Below are 22,443 nucleotides of genomic sequence, written 5' to 3' on the forward strand. Positions count from 1 at the left end.
GCATTAGACTGCCTAGCATAGCATTCCCCAATTATACGGTTTTATTTGTTTAAACCTGTTTATCAGAGTGGTTTTCCAGCATTGAGTCAAAACTGACATCATCTTCCCAAGTGGATGACAAGGTGACTGTGCGTTGGGTCCAGTGGTTACAAGCTTTGGGGTTACAGGGGACATTAGGCCAGGCTCCCTACTTCCTAGCCCCAGTTTCTGAATCTGTAAAATGGGGATAATTCCTACTTCACAGTATTATTAAGGTGATTATGTGAAATAGTGGATATGAAGTGTAAGCAAGAACACAGAGTATGGACCCCATAATGCTGGATATTATTGCTGTGACTGTGCATTCTGGGACGCCCTGGAATTCCCAGTATCCACATACATGCATCACCTTCTAGGTTCTAGGCACTGAAGGTGCTGTCATGGTACGTTTTCTGTTTGTCACTTTAAGAAGTCAAAGGAAGTCACAGTTATGGGCCACCCAACTGTTCCAGCCACCCTGCTAGGCACTTTCATCAGCGCGACCTAACCCATTTACAGATAGGGACACTGAGGCACAGGGAGGTTGGCTACTTCATTCAGTCTCATTCAGAGACTAAGACAGAAGTCAGACTCAGGCCCGCTTGTCCCCAAAGCCCGTACAGCCTCCTCTCTTCACTACCCCATGCTCCTGTCTCAGGACCCCAGGAGGCGTAGTTCACCTGGTTTGAAGGAGCATTCTTCCTTCTCTTCATGAATCTTTTAAAGGCAATACCTTTGTGCTTCCTGAGGGTTACCTACCCCTGATAATTGACTAGTTCCCCCAAAGTCCGTCTGTACCTTTTAGGGTCCTCCAATCATGTGGAAAATGAGGTCTCTCTCTCATTCTCTCTCTCTCTTTTTAATCATCACCTGAGGATATAGTTATTGATTTGAGAGAGAGAAAGAAGGAAGAGAGAGAAAGAGAAACATCAATCTGTAGCTTCACATACCTGCCCTGACTAGGGATCAAACCCACAACCTTTTCTCTTCAAGAAACGGGGCGACTCTTCAACCAACTGAGCTACCCAGCTGGAGCAAGGCTTTCTTTTTAACCAAAGGCTATGCTGTGGATAGAGTGATCAGGCAATGACCCCTACATGTGCGCACACACACACACACACACACGCACACACTAGTTCCACTGGAGCCTGTCCACTGTACTTGAGGCCCCGAAGCCAAGCTGGATTCAGGTGCAGGCCAGCTGGGCTGGTGCCAGGACACCAGTTTTTAAGGAGCACTAAAACGTTGCTGAAAATGTAATGAGTCGGGGAAAACAGCCTTTACCAGAATCACTGATAGTGAGCATGACATGAGAATGATGATAATGTTTATTATTACAAGTGATACAGAGTAATTATAGTATACACAGCAATAGCTTTGTGCCAGGAACTTATCTAACTGCTTTCCATATATTAACTCATTTAAACTTTCCAGCCTACTGAGGTGGCCCCATTTTAAAGATAAGAAGACTCCTTCCAGAAAGGTTAAGGAATTGCCAGTCATACCACCAGTAAATAGGCTGTTGGCTTTCCCAGGATGTTTACTATTGCCTCTCGGTGGGAGGAAAAACCTCTGGAAGCACTTAAGTGACAAGAGATGGTGTCTAGCCTCCCTTCCCCAGAGTTGCTAGATGACATGTGCAAGTTCAGGGCTGGGAGCTGACCTGCTCAGGGCAATGAAGAGTGAGTGAGTGCTGAGCCAGCAGCCTTCCCTGCCTCCTTCTCTCACACAGCACTCAGCCTGTCCTCCAAATGGATGTTGGGCATCTATTTAGAGCATATAAACTCCTTTGACAGGAGACCCATTATTAGCCTTCTCAGACTGCCCACATGTTCTCGTCCAGCTCTGTTTCCAAGCCTGGCCTGTTGTGTTTGCTCTCAATATGGGAGACAACCCATTTAACTTGGGGAATTAACCTGCTTTGGGGGGAGGACACGATCCATTAGCTCTTGGGACTTGACCTGGACTTGACCATGTGCTGAGGGCCCGGTGTCAGAGGGGCCACCTGCAATGCTCACGGCCACCTGTGCAGGTTCTGAGGGAGGTGGAGGGCATACGTCAGGGAAAGAGAATATAAAGCAGAAGGGGTAACAGAGATGACTACAATGAAAAAAAATCTGTTGGAAGAGCTGCTAGAGCAGAAAGGGGTGCTCATAACGTCGGTGAGGGGGTATGAGGTTGGAAGGTGAGAGTCTTTGTAAGACTTTGAAGGTAAGTTTTGGGCTTCAGTCTTTACACACTAGAGGAGGGACCGCTGTCAAAAGTGACTGGATAACACAGCCAGTCCAGACATTCAAATGATGTTTCTGGTTCATTTCCGAAACCTGGGAAAGTACAGATGCTCCTAGCACAAAAATCAAGCATAACATATGCACAGTATGAACACAACAGTTTACAAATGTCAGAGTGTAACCAGGGAAAAGTCTAGAAGGAAACACACACCAAAATTATTGAAACAGTGGAGGATTTTTTCCCTTTCTGTCTTTGTAAAATTTTCTATAATGAATTTAGTCTTGAGGGCAGTAAAGAAAAAAATCTTTATTAAATTTAAAAAATCTGTATAGAAAGTTCTTTCAGAAAAGACAAAGCAGCTGTCTTTCTTTCCAGTATTCTTCAGACTGAGAAAATGCACATGGGAAAGCAGAAAGAGGTGGTTTAATGGCTGGGATTATTTTCTTTGGAGTCTCTTTCAGATATTACTGAAGTGGTTCAAAAACCCTTTCTGGACAGATCCAGCAATAATAATCTGCATCAATTTTACCCCCAGAAAGATGAAAGATGTGAAATTTAGCCATAAGTGGTGATCTTAATAGCCCCAGATGATAAACAACAAAATGTTCAACACACTGAGGCTTGTTAAATAAAATGTGGATAATCCAGACTGTGGCTATTATACAGCCAATAGAAAATGTTATTGAGACATATATTGAGTAGTAAAGAAAAACATTCATGATGTGTTACTGAGTGAAAAGCAGGTTCCCAGACAGTATAGTATAATCTTACATTATAGAATGGCACGTATGTGTATGTATATGTATAATCTGAAAAGATGCATATCAGAATATTAGTAACTGTCTTGGGGGTAGTAAATTATGAGTAACGTTTGTTTCATAATTTTTGTGTTTCTGTTTTCCGATTTTCCTCCAATGAAAAAGTATCCCGGCTTGTTCTCTTTAGAGTGTCTTTCTCTGTGTTAGTACAATTAGACTAAAGTATTGGAGGACCATTTTTGTCTAACTACCATATACTCAGGTCCTGAATGCTTTGTAAATACAATCTCACATATGTCTGTGGCTGACCTAGCAAGATGGGTACTATTATTTTTATTTTGCAGATGGGAAAACAAACTCAGGCAGGTCAAGTAACTTGGCAAAGTCATACAACTGGAAAACAAGAGAGCCAAGATTTAATTCAAACCTACCTTACTCAAACATTCATGCACTTTCTGTTCTGTCACTACTCACAAACCTCTAGAGAAGAAATATGTATGAGATGATGCCATAGAGCACATCTTCCCCCATTCTCCACCCCAGACTCTGTAACTTCCCCTACGCTCTCTGACAACAATCTGTGTTCAGACACTGATGTTCTGTCCTTCAGACTCAGCCCACCCACTACCCAGACTAAGAAGGACATAAGCAGTCACTATCCCCAGTTGTAGGTTATCATATCACTATTTCTGATAGGTGCAGGGACATGAAAAATAACTTTCCTTCCACCCTTTTAAGTTCTTCTAGCTGGGCTATAATCAAATTAACATGAGACAGATGAACAGGAGAAAATGTTCCAAGTTCATTATGAATGTACATTCGGAGGTGCCATAAGAATGTGAGACCCAGGGAGGCATTGGAAAGTTGAGATTCATATGCCATCTGGAGCTAAGGAGAAAGGTGTATGTGTGTCTTGGTGGGGAATGGGGGTGGGGGCGTCGGTTGTGGTTTGGGATTTCAAAGGGCAGGAAGGCAATTCACATAGAGATGAAGAGCTGATGTTTGGTAAATAAATGTTTGCTGGGCCATTTTCAACAATAGACACAGAGAGGACTTTGGACAAATGAACCTTGCTAGATTCCTCTGTCATTCATGCACTAGTTTATATTAAACTATAGTTATCTATGGTAATCTCTCCTTTCTTAGAACAGGTCCTCTATTTAAATTCCTTTTAGGCATTAGGGGGAAGTCAAAGGTTTTTCCTGAGTCTTTTGTTTTTTAAAAATAACCGTGTTAGCCCTGGTTGGAGTGTTATCCTGTAACTGAAAGGTTGCAGGTGTGATTCTTAGTCAAAGCACATAGCTAGGTAGCAGGTTCAGTCCCTGGTCAGGTTATGTATGGAAGGCAACCAATCGATGTTTCTCTCTCTCTCTTCTCTCTCTGAAAATCTATGGAAAATAAAAGGTCCTCAGGTGAGGATTAATAAATAAATAAATAAATAAATAAATAACCATCTTAAAATCAGTATTACAAATGGCATATGTTGCCACGGAAAAACTTTGGTCCCCCTCCTTAGGCGTCCTTGGTCGTGGTGCCCTGCACTGACCCCTGTGCTCCTGAGTTGCTCTCTTACTCACCTCACACATCCCGTCAGCAGAAGTCCCTTCTAATCACAGGGCCTAGCTTTCCAAACCTACCCTCTCCTGCCAACTATGCTGCAAGCCCATGATCATGGGCCCAGTTTCCTGTTGTGAATGCCATTTCATGCCCCTTTGCAATTAATGACTTGTGCTCAGTTCTCACTTGGGAACTGGAGCCCTGACCCTGACCACTAGTCCTGGTCTCCATGTCTGGGGCTCTTGTTTCCTGAACAAATGTCCAAGAGGGCACCTACATGGATTTGCCCATAGCAGTCTCCTGGATGTCCAAATCTCATAGTCCACACACTTTTTAGAATGCTTATGACTTCATCTGGGAATGCTATTTAGATTCATCTCCTGAGGCTTAGGTCTGTTGGACCAGAAGGGGTGAGATAACTTATCAGGAGAGAAAATCCAGACCAGAGATGAGGAGGGGAGCCAAGATTAGATTCAGGAAAGAAGTATTGTGTATTCAAGTCTAAAGAAAGTGAGATAATAAACTGGACGAGGGAAAACTAAAACACCAGGGTAAAGGTAGGTCATGATGTAGCATTCAAAATAGGTTTGGTATGTGATTCAGGACTAAGATTGTGACCAATGAAGACTTTTGGAAGCCTTTAAAGTCATGCTGATGAGGTAGCTTAGAACGTCCCTAATACTTGAAAAGGCTTGTTTGTGACCAGATGTCCAACCAGTTGCCTTAACTATAGGTTGCCAAGAATTCTGGAAATCAAACATTGTCCACCTGTCTAACCTGGGCCTTACCTGGCTTACCTGACTACCTCATCCGGTTGGATGGGGACCGGTTACAGTTACAGGTCCTTAAACTATCTCTCGTACAGGGAGTTAAACAGCCTGTTTGATCAGCAAATCTCCCTCAAGTGACTTTAAACTTAAACTTAACCTGAGAATGTTTATTTTAGCCTATATTTTAAAAATGGGAATGTTACCCATGGACTGTTGTAATGAGGTTCTTCAAAAACATTTTGAAACTTCTTCATTTAAAGGAATGCATCATTATTGTAGAAAATTTAGAAAATACAATAAGCTCAGAGAGGAAATAAAAATCACCCATAATTCTATGACTAGACACAAACCCTCTATTGTAATGTTTTAATTTTCTGGCCTCGGGTACTGAAAAAAGAAACCACAGATTGAAATGATTGGTGAAGGCTTCTTAAGGGAACTTCATTTAGTTGGTGGCTAACACAATGAGTCTACTCTAGACACTGACAAATGTGGAGATGTTTGGGGGTTGGAGAAAGGGAAAAGAACAGGTTCTGATAGGACTGAAGCTTGTGGAAAGAAGCTAATATTTTCTGAAAAGCAAACAACTTTGGAAGCATTCCCTGAATGGGAGGAAATAACCCTTCTGTTCAATACTTAATTACCATCTGGCATCTGAGGTTGTGGATAAACAACTGTATTTACCTGAGGAGGTTTTACGGTTTGGACAACATTCTTTTTGGTTTCAGTTCTGGGCCAAGGGTCTTAGTCTTATCACCCACTGGGATCTTTGCCCACTTGGAAGAGCACAGGCTTTGGCTTCAGACAGCCCTGGGTCAGAATCCAAACCAGACCACTTTGAGCTTCATTTTCTTATCTGTAAAATGGTAATAATTATTCCTATCAAGAATTCAACAATGTGACCACATTAAGCACCTGGCCCATAGTAGGTGTTAATTAAATATTAGTTCCCTTTAGTTTTCCCCAGGTAGTCACCCAGAATGCTCCCAAGACTTTTAAAGGTTCAGGATCAAAGGTACCTGTGAAAGTTTTCTGTGACATCTGGAAAGGGAGTTGTTACTGGAGCCCAACTGTGCAAGTCTAGGAAAATCACATTGTTTGGAAATCCACCCTCACACCAACAAAGCTGCAGAAGGAAATCTAAGTACTCTTCAAAAAAATACGAAGCAAAAGTACTATTTACATGTACTAAATATGTATGTGTGTCTGTTAGAGTTTAGTTGTTGGGGGCTGGTTGGCCCAGTGTATGTGGTTCTACTGGGGCTCAGCCTGGCTGCCTAACATAAGGGGGAATGACAGTTTACGGAGGGACTGTGGTATAAGGAGAAGAGCACAGGCATCAGAGCCACCTAGCACTGAGGTCAACTCCTGGCTCTGCCACTGTGGGACTTGGACAGGTTACTGAACCCACTGGCATCACAGGAGCTTGTTTAAGGATAGGCTGAATAATGTTTGAGGGGAGTGAAAATAACATATGTTAAGTCCTTAACCAACAGATGGCTGCTCAAAAGTTCTAGCTATTATTATTATCAAAGCTATTAGTAACCATCTAGGAATACAAAGTCCAAAGTCAGAAGGACGTCCAGGGAGTTGTCTAATTAAGGGAGCTGGAGCAGACAGTGCACTCAAGACTAGAGCCAGGAATCTCGCAACCAAAGAGAGGGGGCAAGTACACACCTGCTTCTTCAGTGCACACCTGCCATGTACCAGACCCTGTGCTAAGTGCTGAAGAAATAATGAGGGAAAAACTCCAAGAGATAGTACAGTCTTCATGTAGCTTATGGATTGCTAGAGAAGTAGCTATTAATCAAGGAATCAAACAAGTGCATATAAAATTAAAAGACCGATAAAAAGTCCGAAAGGAGAGCAATGAGTCTGTGGGAACATACAAGAAAGGGGAATTGCCAGAGTGAAAGAAGACAGGGAAGGCTTTCCAGAGAGAAGTGAGCTGAGATGGAGGAAAGCAATGAAGGAAGGGAAGAAGAAAAGAAGGGAGGGGAGAGAAGGAAATAGGAATTGACTAAGCTTTGGCAGAAGAAAACAAGACCAGCACAGCCAAGTGCAGAAAATGAGGAGGCAGCACAATGAGACTCAGAGGTAGGAAGGCAGGGACTCAGCTCCGGTTAGGATTCAGCCTTGATTCTGGAAACAACAAAAAGCTGTGGAATTGTTCTCAAAAGGGAGATATTATCATTACGTTTGTGTTTTTAAAAGATCACTCTGGCTTGCAGTATAGAGAGCAAACTGAAGAAAGGCAAGAGAGGAAGTACAAAGACTAGTTAGGATAATTTCAAATAGTTTTAGATTAAAAATGATGTGGCATAGTCTAGGGTAACAGTAGGGGTGGTAGTAGGAATTCAGGAGATATTTGGAAAGTAAAATGGATAGCATTTGGCTACAAAGCGTGAGAGAGAGGGACGAGCCAAGGATGACTTCCAACATTTCTGACTTGTACAATTGGAATAGGACCAGGTTAGAGGGAAGATAGCTAAATTGTTGACAAGGTGGATTTGAGGTGTTTTTGATCCACAGAGGAAATGCAAGTAGAATGTAGAAGGTTGGTGATCCATGCCTGGAGCTCAGAGAAACCACCAAGACTAGAAATACAATATAATTTTTGAATTATCTACACAGAGGTAGTAATTAAAGCATGAGCCGAATGAGGTCACCTACAGAGAGGTAATAAAGTCAGAACAAGAGAGTGCTTAGGACTGAGACTTGAGAAATTTCAAATTTAAAAGCCAGTAGAGCCCTGGCAGGTGGCTCAGTTGGTTGGAGCATCATCCTGTACACCAAAAAAAAAAAAAAAAAGATTGTGAATTCAACCCCCTATCAGGGCACATACATAGGTTGCAGGTTCAATCCCTGGTCAGGGTTCATGCAGGAGGCAACTGAGCAACTGATCAATGTTTCTCTCTCATGTCAATGTCTCTCTCCCCACCCACTTCCTTTCTCTCTAAAATCAATAAGCATGTCCTCGGTGTGGATTAAAAACAAACAAACAAAATGGTAGATTAGGAAAGACTTTTCTTTCTTTGGGAAAGAAAGTTGAGAAACATCGGACAGGAAAGTTGAAGTGGGAGAGGAGGCCAGTGAGGAGCTATGGCACAGAAACCAAGGGAGGGGAGTCTTTGGAGAAGGATTACTAGTATCTGTTGGGCACTGCAGAAGCCAGGGATTACCTAAACTAGAGCTGTTTTGGTAGCGTGATATGTCTCCAAACACCTGGGGTTGGGTTGAGAATGAGTGGGAGGTGAAGTGAAGACAGTAAGTACAGCCAACTCCTTCAAATAATTTCATTGTGGTGGAGAAGAGAGACCGCCATAAGCAGAAGGGGATTAGGGGTTAATTGTACCGCTTTATTTTTAAACAGAGACACTCAAATGCGCTTCAAAGGTGAATAGGAATGCTTCAATTGGGGCAAAACTTGAATCTGGAGGAGAGAACAGGGAAAATTGTTAGAGTCAGGAAGAAGGGAAGGGACCGAAGCAGAGATGTAAGCAAAGTCAGGCTCCTCTGTTATAACAGGAATGAAGAAATACAGGGTGGCTGCAGACGGGAAAATGAGAGCCTCTATATCTGACAAACTCTATTTTTCTTTTCTTTTTCTGTAAGGTAACAGGCAAAGTAATACAATATAAATTGTATTATATTGGGAGACTGTATTGAGGAGATTTGGGAAGATTTGAAATGACCATTGTCAAGAGTGGGAAAATAACCATTAGCCAGTTACATACAGCACCACAGCAGGGCACACTTGAGGCTAGGACTCTATTAATATAGGAGACAATCAGCCTGTCACAGGGTTTGTCCAGCAGCACCATGCTGCACAGGTGTGAGAAGTTCATCTAGGTCTGGGATTTTGTCACGTTGGGAAGATGAATGACGGAGAGATAATGGAGCTTTTAGATGCAGGGGTGTCCAACCTGCAGCCTACAGACAACATGTGGCCCAGGAAGCCTATGAATGTGGCCCAACACAAAGTCGTAAATCTACTTAAAATCTTTTTTTTTTTTTTTGGCTCATCAGTTTTCACTAGTGTTTGTGTATTTAATGTGTGGCCCAAGACAACTCTTCTCCCTCCAGTGTGGCCCAGAGACGCCAAAAGGTTGAACATCCCTGTTAGAGTATTTGTACCACAGATGAAAAATAAAAATCCATAAAGAGATAACACAATGTTGATAAAGAAGAGAAAGGAAGAGGGCCTTGCCCTTCCAAATATTAACTACCAGAAACGGCATGAGTTTTTAGGAACTTGCTATGTGATTACATTGAACATACATCCCATTTGCCTGGGAAAGTCTCAGTTTTGCCTGTTGTCCCAGAACAATTATTAATAACAGCCTTTTCCAACCTTGTTTGACAGTAAATCACATCATCACTCTATATATGAGAGAGGGAGCACCACAAAAAAGTGAGGGAAAGATGGATTAATTAAGTAGTAATAAGAGTAGCTCATAGCATGGGCTTCTGGCATCCCATCCCCCGTGTAAGGAGCGGAAGGTTGCCCCTCCACCCAAACAACAAGTGTAAATACCAATAGACTGGGAAATAAATCAATAACTCTTCTGTTATCCATCAGGGGGCATACCACAGCCCTCAAATCAGAGAGACAGACAGGAGGACACAGGGAATCTCAGCTTACCGGAACAAACCTCCACATGCCAGGGTAGCAACACTTGAACCGGAGCTGAGAGATTGCTAAAGGCTCGGTGTTGACAACTGGAGAGCTGCAGGGGCACCCATTTGGTGAACTGGGGAGGGGAGTGAAATTTTTGTGAGCTCTACCAGGTCTGTCCTCACAGTGAATATCGGAGAAAAATTCCCTTCTATACAGTTCTGGCAGGGGGAGGAGAAAATGAACCATTTCTAATGTGCCAGAGCATTCTGTTCTTAACAAGGCCTGCCCTCAGGATGAACTGTTTTACCAGAGCCTAATCTACGGGAAGGGGTGGGGCACGCAACCTCAGCCCCCTCCAGCCATCCTGTCTAATCTAAGGAGGGCAAAAAACTAAGGAGTGGTGTGAAGTTACAGTCCAGGACCACACCTCACCAGAAAGACAAAGACCTAACAACAGGAAAATAGAAGGGTCCTCCAAAAACACACACCTTACCACCACAATGCTAAATGCCTGTTTACCTCAGTTCCTTTTAGCCAGTACATCATGTCCACATGTCAACAAAAAATTGAAGGCCTCCTACAAGGAAAAAACCCACAATTTGAAGAGACAGAGAAAGCATCAGTACCAGACAGGGCAGGAATGTTGGAGTTATCAGACTAGGAATTTAAAACAGCCGTGATTAATATGCTAAGGGCTCTAGTGGATACAGTAGACAGCATGCAAGAACAGATGGGTGATGTAAGCAGAGAGATGGAAATCCTAAGAAAAAAACAAAAAGCAGTGCTAGAGATAAAAAACCTTGTAACAGAAATGAAGAATGCCTTTGATGGGCTTATTAGTAGACTAGACACAGCAGAGGAATCTCTGAGCTTGAGGATATATCCACAGAAACTTCTAAGACTGTAAAGCAAACAGAACAAAGACTTAAAAAAAAAAGAACAAAATATTGAAGGACTGTGGGACAGCTACAAAGGGTATAACATACGCACAATGTGAACCCCAGGAAAGAAGAGAAAATAAAAACAGAAGAAATATTTGAAACAATAACACCATTTTCTCAACTTAATATCAGACACCAAACCATGAATGCAGGAAGCCCAGAGAATACCAAGAAAAATAAGTGTCAGAAACACTACATCTGGGAGATTGCTGGAGGGAATGTGGGTACTGGATAGAAGGGGGCCAAGGGGAAAAGTTGGGACAACTGTAATAGCATAATCAATAAAATGTATATTTTTAAAAAACACAGAAGGCAGAAAATGTTGAAAGACAAAAATAGGAACAAAAAACATGGGCAAAGAACAAGAGCAAATATGGCAAGTATTAATCCAATTATAATCAAGAATCACTTTAAATGTCAATGGTCTAAATACACCAATTAAAAGTCAGGTTTTCAGAGTGAATAAAAAAACAAGAGCCAACTATGTGTTGTTTATAAGAAACTCATGTTGAATATAAAGCTATATATAGATTAAAAGTAGAATGATGGAGAAAGATATACAATGCTAACACTAATTAAAACAGGAATAGCTGTATTAATTTCAGACATAGCAGACTTTACAGCTAGGAAATTTAGCAGGGATAAAGAGGAGCATTACATAATGATAAAGGGCTCAATAGCTGAAGTAGACATAACAATCCTTAATGTGTATGTGCTGAACAACAGGGCGTCAAAATACAAGAGGTAAAAACTAATAGAAATGCAAGGACAAATAGATGAATCCACTTTTATAATTGGAGACTTCAACACCTCCTATTATAAATGGACAAATGCAGCTGGCAGAATATCAGTAAGGACATATTTGAACTCAACAATGCCATCAATTAACTGAATGTAGTTACATTCATATACTACTCCATCCAACAACAGTAGATTATGCATTCTTCTTAAGCTCACATGGAACATTCACCAACATAGACTGAATTCTGGTTCATGAAGCAAATCTTAAGTTGAATAGGATAGAATGCATATACTAACTGCTCTCAGACCACCATGAAATTAAACTAGAAATCAATAACAGAAAGATAGCTAGAAAATCTTCAAATACATACTTGGGGATCAAGCAACATACTTCTATCACATGTGTCAATGAAGAAACATCAAGCTAAATTTTAAAATATGTTGAGCTAAATGAAAGTGAAAATACAGCTTATCAAAATTTGTGGGATGCCACAAAACCAGTTTTAGAGGAAAATTTATATCATTGAATGTACATATCAGAATAGAAGAAATATCTAAGTTAATAATGTAAGTTTCCTTCCACTTTAGGAAACTAGAGAAAGAAAATCAAATTACATTCAAAGTAAGCAGACGAAAAGAAATAAAAAATTAGAGCAGAAATCAATGAAATTGAAAACAAGATATCAACTAGAGAAAATCAACAAAACCAAAAAGATAAGTAGGCCCTGGCTGGTGTAGCTCAGTGGATTGAGCATGGGCCTGTGAACCAGACAATCGCAGTTCGATTCCCAGTCAGGGCACATGCCTGGGTTGCAGACCAGTTCCCTGCAGGCCACTTCCCAGCAGGGGACGCACAAAAGGCAACCATACATTGATGTTTCTCTCCCTCTCTCCTTCCCTTCCCCTCTAAAGAGAAATAAATAAAATATTTTTAAAAAAAGGTAAATAAAACCCATAAGCCTCTACTCACACTAAGAAAAAAAACACAGAAGAAACACAATTACTAATATCGGAAATGAAAGAAAAGACATCCCCCCAAAGTCTCTGGACATAAAAAATAATAGGGGTGTATTACAAACAACTCTATGCCCACATATTTGATAACCTAGATAAAATTGTTAAATTCCTTGAGAAACACAATCTGCTAAAACTCCCACAAGAAGAAACAAACAGTCTAAATAAGCCTATATTTAATAAAGAAATTGAATCAATAATTAGTAACCCTACAAAACAGAAAGCACCAGGATTCACTAGTGAATTTTGTCAAATGTTTAAGGAAGAAATTATACCAATTATCTACTTTCTAACTCATTTTATGAAGCCAGCTTCATCCTAATACTAAAACCAAACAAATGCTTTGCAAGAAAACCAGACCCATACCTCTCATGGACATAGATGCAAAAGTTCTCAGAAAATATTAGCTAATTGAATCCAACAACATATAAGAAGAATTGTACACCCAACCAAGTGTGATTTATCCCAATATGCAAAGCTGTTTCAACATTTAAAAGCCAATAAATGTAATGTATCACAGCAACAGTCTAACAAAGAAAAATCACATCGTCTTATCAATGGATGCAGAAGGAGCATTTAACAAAATCCAATGTACATGCATGTTAAAATTTCTCAGGAATAGAGAGGAATTCCCTCAGCTTGATAAAGAACATTTACCAAAAAAAGAATAACATATAGCTATTTCAGCCTTGCTAGTAAGGATCTTGAAGCTTTCCTGTTGAGATCAACATCATCCTGGAAATGCTGCCTAATCCAATAAGACAAAAGAAAGTAAAAGGAACATAGGTTGGGAAGGAAGAAATAAAACTATCGTTGTTCATAAACAATATGAAATATATAGGGAAATCTGGAGGAAATGGCAAAAAAAAACCCCTCCTGGAACTAATAAGTGACTTCTATTAAAAGATTAATGATTGCCCAGTTTGGGGGTGGGAGACAGAGGAGAACTGGTAGAGCCCAGAGGAGTTTTAAGGCAGTGATGGTCAGTACAATACTTCAGTGTACAATGACACAATGATAGATACATGTCATTATACATTTGTCAAAACCATTAGAATGTACAACTCCTAGAGCAAAGCCTAAAATAAATATGGACTGTGAGTGGCAAGGACGTGTCAATGTAGGTTCACCTATTGTAACAAGTGCACCATGCTGGTGCTAGATATTGATAATGTAGGGTGTTGTGCATGTGTGGGGGCAGGAAGTATGTGGGAACTCTAATTTCTGCTCAAATTTGCTATAAACTTAAAACTGCTCTTTAAAAGTGTTTATTAATTTTAAAGTAGCTTACAGTATGGAGAAAATAGAGTTGACCCCTACTCCATCACATTAAAAAAATAAATTCCAAAAGGATTGAAGACTTAAATGTGAAAAGTAAAATTATAAAGCTAATGGAAAAAATACTGGAGAATATTTGAGGTCTCAGTTTTTAGACAAAACTTAAAAAGCGCAAGCCATGGGAGAGAAATTGATGAATTTGGCTACATGAAAATTAATTGAGTTCCATTAAACAAAGAATTCTAAAGGTAAGATGAACCTCTGAGGAACAGAAAGATAATTGTAAATAATGAAGGACTCATATCTAGAAAGTCCTACAAATCAGCAAGAAAAAGGCAGGAAAATCCACTGATAAAGACTCTAAGTAGGCAGTTCACAGAAGAACAAACCTGATAAATTTGTGAAGAGATGCTCAAATTTCCTAGTATTAAAACAAGATACTAATGTCCATGTATCAAATGGGAGACTATTAGGAAGTCCAACAATCACAGACTGGTGAGGATGTGGGGGAATGGAAACACTCATGCAAAGCTAATGGGATAAAAGCAGGCATCACCACTCTACTGCACAATCTGGCAGTAATTAGTGAAATTAATATTATTATATCCACAACCTAGCAGTGCAGCAATCCCACTACATGGTTTATGATTCTGAGAAGGTCTTGTGCGTGTTCACAAGTAGAGCAGCATGAAAATCTTCATTGCAGCAATGCTTCTGGGGGCAAAGAGCTGGAAGTCAGCTAAGTGCTCCTCGCTGGGACAGCGGGTAGATAGTACATGGTCTATGCATGCAATGCATACCAAGCAACATAATCAATGAATTACATTCACACATAGTAACACGGACATACCCCGAAAGCATAAGGTTAGGTGAAAGAAACATTAAAATACAAAATAATTCTATATAACTTCAACTAAGTAATACACACACACTCCAAAGAACATACATTAAATATTTAGGGGTAAGTGTTGAACAGAGGAGGGAAATGGGAGTAGGATCAAGAAAACAGAGAAAAACAAACTGTAATAGATGATCGCCTTTGTTTTGTCCAGTGATGAAAACATAAGATGAACTAATGAGTTTGGGCGACTTAATTTTTTTAACTGCTGTGCTAAAAAAGAAGAGGAATTTTTTTAAAAAAAGAAAATAACTAACTAAACAAACAAGCGAGCAAAATATAACCAGAGACATGGAAATAAAGATTAAATTGACAGTAACCAGAGGGGAGGGGACAGGGGGATGACAAAGCAAAGAAGGAGAAGGGTCGTCAAAGAACAGGTGTAAAGGACCCATGGACAAAGACAATGGTGGGGAGGAGAACTGACTGTGGGAGGTGGGAGGAGGTAGGGTGGGGGAAAGTGATGGGGTGGGGGGAAATGGGGACAACTGTAATTGCACAACAATAAAAAAGAAAAGAAATACAATATGGCTATAATGATCTCTCTCAGGTTATATCTGAAGATTAAATGAGTAATTCAGATAAACAGTTTAGTGCTTGGCATGTACTAAACACTCAATAAATGTTATCCATTAATCTATTAACAGTACTCCTGACATAGCTGCTACCAATCAACTGGACTTGGCACTTAAGACCGATTGGATTTAGATGATTCCCCCAAAGATCCATAGTCTATGGTTCTAATAGATGAATAGGCAAGTGCTGGCAGCAGACCCAGATGCAAGCAGCAGAAATGCTGAAAGCAGCTTTGGGGAATGGGAATGGCTACCAGCTTTTTGGCAGGGCCGTAGGAAACCTTGATGGTTAACATGGGAGAACGCTACTAGAATGCACACATTAAGAACGTAGAGATTGCATAAGTAAGCTGTGCTCTGAAACTGGGGAACTTCACGTACTTTGAGATACTTCTCCAAAGGGGCGTTTTCTTCTAATATTTTGTTTTTGAGCTATAAAACTGTAGCTGCGTTTAAATTCTAACTATGGTATATAGAGAGTGTTTGCTTTGGATGTTCCGTTCCCCATTCTCCTCTTCCTTCCCTGAGGTGGGACATGCCTCATTTTAGTGAAATGAGCAAGATCTTCACCTAGTAGTCTGTTCCTCAAAGTGTTGACCCAAGATCCTGGTCCCAGAGAGCCCAGGACAGACGCCAGAAGCTCGTCAGCATGTTAATTCAACAAGCATTGGCTGGGACTCTATCCCAGGCACTATTCTGGTATCTGGGGACCTAGAGTTGCTAACACAAAATGACAGGCTTAAAAATAAAATTAAGAAAGTGTCAACTTGGAATCTTAAGAGCCTTCCCAAAGTGAAGCACATTTTAATGTGTTTGTGTTGCTGGTTTTCCGTAGATCATAGATGAAGAAGAAACCCAGTTTATGAGTAACTGCCCTGTCGCGGTCACGGAAAGCACCCCAAGGAGGAGGACGCGCATCCAAGTGTTCTGGATAGCACCGCCAGCAGGATCGGGCTGTGTCATTCTAAAGTAAGTGAGCATGGAATGCATTTAACACTTCATTCCCCTTCCCTGGGGTCCATCGAAGACATCATGGTGTTGCAGAAAGGAAATGGCTTTGCTGGGGCATCAGGCAAACTGCATAATTTCTCCACCCTCAGTTATCTCAACTCAAAAACGGGACTTGGGCCATTATTGGTAAAGTGCTATATAAGAATCATTCTCCTGAATCTGGATTTTCATCTAGTACAGTAATTCTCCTGGCCACTTTCTATCTGCCTGGAGATAATGATACTGTGGCTAGTTAAGAGAAATTACAAACCAGGTGAGAATAATCTTTGACTTTCTCCATCTGGAATGGGATATCTAATATCCTTAATCCGCACCAGGTTGACTTGAGACCCAGTTGTAACCTCCATTAGCCTCTGGCTCTCCTTTATGGTCCTATTTTTTTTCTCCTCCCATCAAAATTGCCCCCTTGTGCCTTTCCTAAGGGGGCCCCTAATTTTCCTTTTGGTGAGTTACACTAGATGGTAAGAGGTATTAACCAGCTAATAGTTTTTCTCTGAAAAGTAGCATTATCTCAAAACTGCGTCTCCAAAATTGTATGCCATAGAGTGATGTTCAGGGAGATAGATATAAATAGGTGGGCAGGAAATCAACTCTGTGGTTAAACAAGTTTGGAAAATGCTGTGTACTCTAGCCTCTTCTTGCAGATTCACAACATATGTTAGCATACTGATGGTTTTACAAACTCCTACTAATATGAAATGTTTGGCCTGGTTTTACCCACCATTTCCCAAACTTATTTGACTGCAACATTCCTTTTCTACTGAGACATCTACTGACATTCACCAGTTTGGGAAACATAGGAATACATTTAAAATAGATTATAGACTGTGTAGGGTAATGGTGAGAATTTTAGGATTTCAGACAGGCAAACAGTCGTGGTTAGGTGAGCAGGGCTCCAAGTCCAGTGTCCGAGAAGTCATTTTCTCATGGAGGTAGGGGCTGGGACCTTCCCAACAACCTTCCTCTTCTTTTAATTACGCAAGGCCTTATTCATGTATTTGGTTCACTTGTCTGTACCTCTGACAGGTAGACCTTTCTACAGGATTACAACTGTAGTTAACTCCAGCCCAGCCCCGAGGAGAGCCTAATAAGGAAGCATTTTACCTATGCACTCCAATCCCTGAAGCTTCTGGACTCAGTTGTACCTGACTTGTGGAAAAAAGCTCACGGAAATCTTTGGGAACCTCTGTCCCCTGTCCAGACTCAGCCCTGCCTTTGGCTGCTATCTGTCTGGGCATAATTTGTTTCTCTTTTAGTTCAGATTCCTTGAGAACTTTAGCTCTTGGCATTAATTTACATTGGAGATTTGTTTTAAAAATTTTAGCAGTAGAATTTTTAGATGAAATATTTTATATATAAGCCCAATATATAACATGCATCTAGTATCTAGTTGAAATGTGGGAAAAGACCTTCTGGGAATAAACAAAAACACTGGAAGGAGAACAAGCAGAGACTATTTATTCAGAGCTTGGTGTATATCAAGGGAGTCGGCTGCCATCACTAGCATTTGGCAGAGACTCAAAGGCAGGCAGAGGAGCTGAAAAGCTTTACAGTGAAAAAGGGAGAAGACTGCAGCTACCTGCTGTTTGGAGGTGGTTTGCATGGGGAAGCGGAAGGTGGCTAAGCAGAAGTGAAGCACCTTATGCAGTTAGTTTGTAGAGTGTGTTTGGGTTTCTCTGGTTGGTCCTGAATTAAAAATAGAGGAGGCGGTGGGGACAAAGATTCGAGAAGTTGGCTGGCATTGACCAGGTCCTAGATGTTCAGGGCTGATAGCTACGGAGGTTGTGCTTTGGCTTCCCAGGCCAGTTGTTGCAAAGGTTGGGGTCAGATATCTATTGTCCTATGCAGCCTGGCCATTGTTCAAGAGTATATCCAATGTCTCAACCTGAACATGGCATCTTGGTTTGGGTTTCTTGTACCGATGGTGGCCCTGTCTCTCCACAGAGCCTGGAGCCTGAAGAGAAAGTTGGAAAACATCAGACCTATGTGATGAGTCTTCCCACTTCCAAAACTTTTATCTCTCTGGCCTAGTTCTCTGATTTTCTTCGACTTCTTGTTCTCACAAACCAGAAGCTTTTGATCTCCCTGGAGGAAGTGAGAACAGCGTCTCTTGTTTATGCATTAACAATGAACACATGTGAACATATGTTTATTTATTAACAGTTAACCAACGTGGCCTGTGCATTCACTTCTTCTTTCACCAAATGTAACAGAGCTTCTATTTGCACAGGCATCCAGGATATACAGGCAACTGAGGCATGTTTTTGGCCCTTGGTTCTCATGGGCCAAATGGAGGAGAAGAAAAGGTCAACAAGTTCTTTCTGTGTACCAGGAACTCAGCTGCTCTTCTCTCAGGCTTTATCTAAATTAATCTTCACAACAGTTACCCCGTTTTACAGAGGAAGAGTCAGGTCTCTGAGAATTAGACAAGTTTCTTGAAGTCACACATCCATGTAACTCTAAAACCCCCATGCGCTCCCTTTTCCTGGTTTCTTTTGAAGGAATGAAATACAAGCTTCAACTATTCCCTAAAGAAATAATAATTTTATAGGTAAGATGTAAATACGTTCACACTGTAGAATTTCAACACCATAGAAAATAGTGAAATACAGAATGCAGAAAGAGTGAAAAAAAAAAAAATCCCTGACATTGCCCCCAGTGAGTCTCAGAGTTTCCTACCCAACAGTAGCAAAGATATCAATTTGGTGTTTATTCTTTAGATTTATCTGTATGTTTGCATGCATGTAAATAAACATAAAATAACACAGTTTCATTTTTGTGGGGATTTAAATTTACACAAAGGGTGTCATGGTCTGCATGACGCACTGAACTGAATGGGCGTATTGAATTTGAATGGGTGTATTGAACTCGAATGGGTGTATTGAACTTGAATGGGTGTATTGAACTTGAATGGGTCTTTACTAAAACGTGTCAGAGATTTCCGGGTCAGGACGCAGAGACCAACCAGTTCTGAAAAATGGTTGCACACAGCCTATGATAGAAATGTGCTCATTACTCCATAGTTGGTGGAGGGCATTTAGATTGTTTTCCAGTTTTTTACTGTTACAAGTAATATTACGATGAGCATTCTTTGTACATGCCTCTTTGGGCAAATATGCAAGTTTTTATCCCTGGTAAATGGCAAGAAATGGGATCTAATGGGTACACATTTATAATTTTAATAGACATCGCCAGATTTTGCCCCCCAAACTATGCCACCTTAAACATTTTCTTTATGAACGAGAGAGCCTGTTTCCTTACTCACCCAACAACTCTTGATATTATTGATCTTCCAAGTTCTGCCCACCTGACAGTTAAAAACAGTATCTCATATCAATTTGCATTTTTCTGATTACCAGTAATAGTAAGAATCTTTACACATATGTTGCATTTCTATTTCCTATGCCTATTCATGTTCTTATTTGTTTTCCTAATGATACCACTTTTCAAAATTGATTTTAAAGTAGTTAAATATATAATTATATAAAATATTTTATGTGCAAAAAATATTTTATACATAGCACTTAAAATAGATTTTTATATGTTCCAGGAAACAATACTTTGTTATACATTTTAAATATTTCTTTCCACCTTTCTCTAACTTTGCTTATAGGTATCTAATATTCCAGAAAATTGAAATTATGATTTCAGTCACATATATCCACACCTTCATTTTTGAAGTTTGATTTGTGTCTATTTTAAAAAGTATCTTCCCACATCCAAAATTATAAATATATTTCCATAGTTTTAATATGTTTATAAATTTAAAAATAAATTTAGGTCTTAATTTTGTGAATGATATGCTTCAAATAAGTCCAATAGAAACAAGAGGGCAAGCTCAAAATGAGGTTGCCAAAAGGTCGGTTTAACAAAGGGCCTGTCTACAATGATGTGACCACAACAACAGGGAGAGGAGCTTTCACCAACCAGAGCTGAGGAGCAAAAGGTGGGGAAAGAGAGGGCAGAGCAGAGGAGACCACCCTATCTCAGGAGCTGAGACTTTTGGTTGAGGGAAACAAATAGCCTGAAGTCACAGAGGCTCCCACCCCGCTCCTGTCCTCTGACTTCCTGCCAGTTGGCCCCTTCGGCCTGGCCCCAACTCCCAAGAAGATGAAGCCCAGGGAGATTTATATAGTCCATATAGATTCCCCTCTCGGGCAAAGACCAGGGTGTCAAAGGATGGCAAAGGTCTTTGGAGGAGCAAGCCAAAGACATCAGCACAGATGGGAAATCAAAGTCTATCTCTCTTTTCTCAAAATGACTCGTTAGTTGTCTCATATTCATTTATTGCATAGTTTGTCCTTTCCCTGATTGCTTGGCATGCTACTTTGTCTAATATAAAATTTCCATACAGGTCTGTTCCATTCTGTTGATTTTTTTATTCCTGTGTGAGACCCACAACATTTAGTAGCATAATTTTATTTTATGTTTTGATAGCAAGTCATCACTCATTAATCTTATATTTCAAAATGTTCATGCAAAATGTCCATTTGAGCAGATTCATAATTCCAGACAAATTGCGGAGTAAGTTTGTTGTGTCTAATAAAAACTTACATTGAGATTTTAAATGGTATTGCATTGCATTAATAGTTTAATGTGAGAAGAGTCAGCATCCTACAATATGTTTTGCAAGTCAGAAACATGGACTATCCCCTATTTATTTGGTATTTTATGTCCTTCAGCAAAGTAATGTAATATTTCTTCATTTAAATTGCACATTTTTATGAGGTTTTTTTCCCCCATAGGTATTTTACAGTTTTATTGCTATTTTGAATGGGCTTTTTCCCCCTATTTTACTTTCTAATCCTTGATTGCTTGCATTTAGAAAACCTATTGACTCATGTACCTAGAATTTAAATCTGGACATTGCCAAATCCTCTTGATATTTCTAATGAGTTGTTCTTCCATTCTTTGGGGATATAATAAATAAATATATACCTTTTATTTTTTTTCATGCATTAGTTGCTTATCTATCCCTGTAGTAGAATATTAAATAGTGGTAGTCATGCTTATTATCTGATTTTAATAGGACTACCATTATATTTCACTTCTGAGTAAAACAGGAAGTACAGATTTCAAATCGATATCTGTAGTTGAGTTGAGAAAGACCCTTTATCTAACTGAAAAGGTTTCCATCTTTTTTCAAGTGGAAGGTGGTTGAGAAAGCAACCAAGCAACCAGTATTCCTTGTGCACCTGCCATGTGCCCAAAGCACATCAGCACTGATACTGACTTTCAAGACTTTCAGTCTATTGTGCTAAATAAAAATATGTATGCAGTCCTGGCTGGTGTGGCTCAGTGGATTGAGGGCTGGCTGGCAAACTGAAGGGGTTGTCAGTTCAATTCCCAGTCAGGGCACATGCCTGGGTTGTGGGCCAGGTCCTAGTTGGTGGCATGCGAGAGGCAGCCAATCTATATTCGTCTTGCACGTTGATGTTTTTCTCCCTTTCTTTCTTCCTTCCTTCCTGTCTCTCTAAAAATAAATAAGTAAAATCCTTAAAAAACATATGTATGCAAAAGTTAGCAAATCCAAGGCAGACATGAACAGGGGACAAATTAAGCATGGTTAGTCAGAAAGGAGATGAGTGAGGATCAAAATAATGGGAGCACCAGAGCTTCTTGGAAAGGTTAGTTTATATCTTAGAAGCTGAAATAGGGTTTGGATAGAAGGGATAAAATGGACAGAAGGGAAGAGGTTATTCCAGGTGAAGAAGGTGGACAGAGTGAAAACCGAAGTGAGAGCTTTGAGGTAAGAATAAAGACGGCAGCCTTGGGAGACACTAAAAGGCAGACTTAGTGAGATTAAAAAGGTCTGTGGGGGCCAGAGTCCATTGGTCAATCGTGGAGGTCCTCCAGTGTCAAGATGAAGAGCTTGAACTTGATTCCAGAGGACCAAGGGAGCCATTAGTGGTTATTAAACAGTACACTGACATGCTGGAGGAAGTTTCATTTAAAAAAAGTTAGTAAGGACACTGAAATCTGGCAGCGAAGTTCAGGACAGATGAAAGGGAGATGCCAACTTTGCTGCA

The 22,443-nt window shown here is 40.3% G+C and overlaps 1 protein-coding gene across 1 annotated transcript in view; it reads left to right on the top strand.

Annotated features, from left to right (window-relative positions):
• Nucleotides 1-22,443, top strand: part of SPON1 (spondin 1) — a 271,874-nt gene that overhangs the window by 57,732 nt on the left and 191,699 nt on the right. The window contains exon 3 of the mRNA XM_053673014.1: nt 16,239-16,372. Coding sequence (XP_053528989.1) covers nt 16,239-16,372 — 134 coding nt within the window. The remainder of the gene's footprint in view (nt 1-16,238; nt 16,373-22,443) is intronic.

Source organism: Artibeus jamaicensis, unplaced genomic scaffold, assembly GCF_021234435.1.
Source record: "Artibeus jamaicensis isolate MK-2021 breed Jamaican fruit bat unplaced genomic scaffold, CSHL_Jam_final contig_797, whole genome shotgun sequence".
Taxonomy (NCBI): domain Eukaryota; kingdom Metazoa; phylum Chordata; class Mammalia; order Chiroptera; family Phyllostomidae; genus Artibeus; species Artibeus jamaicensis.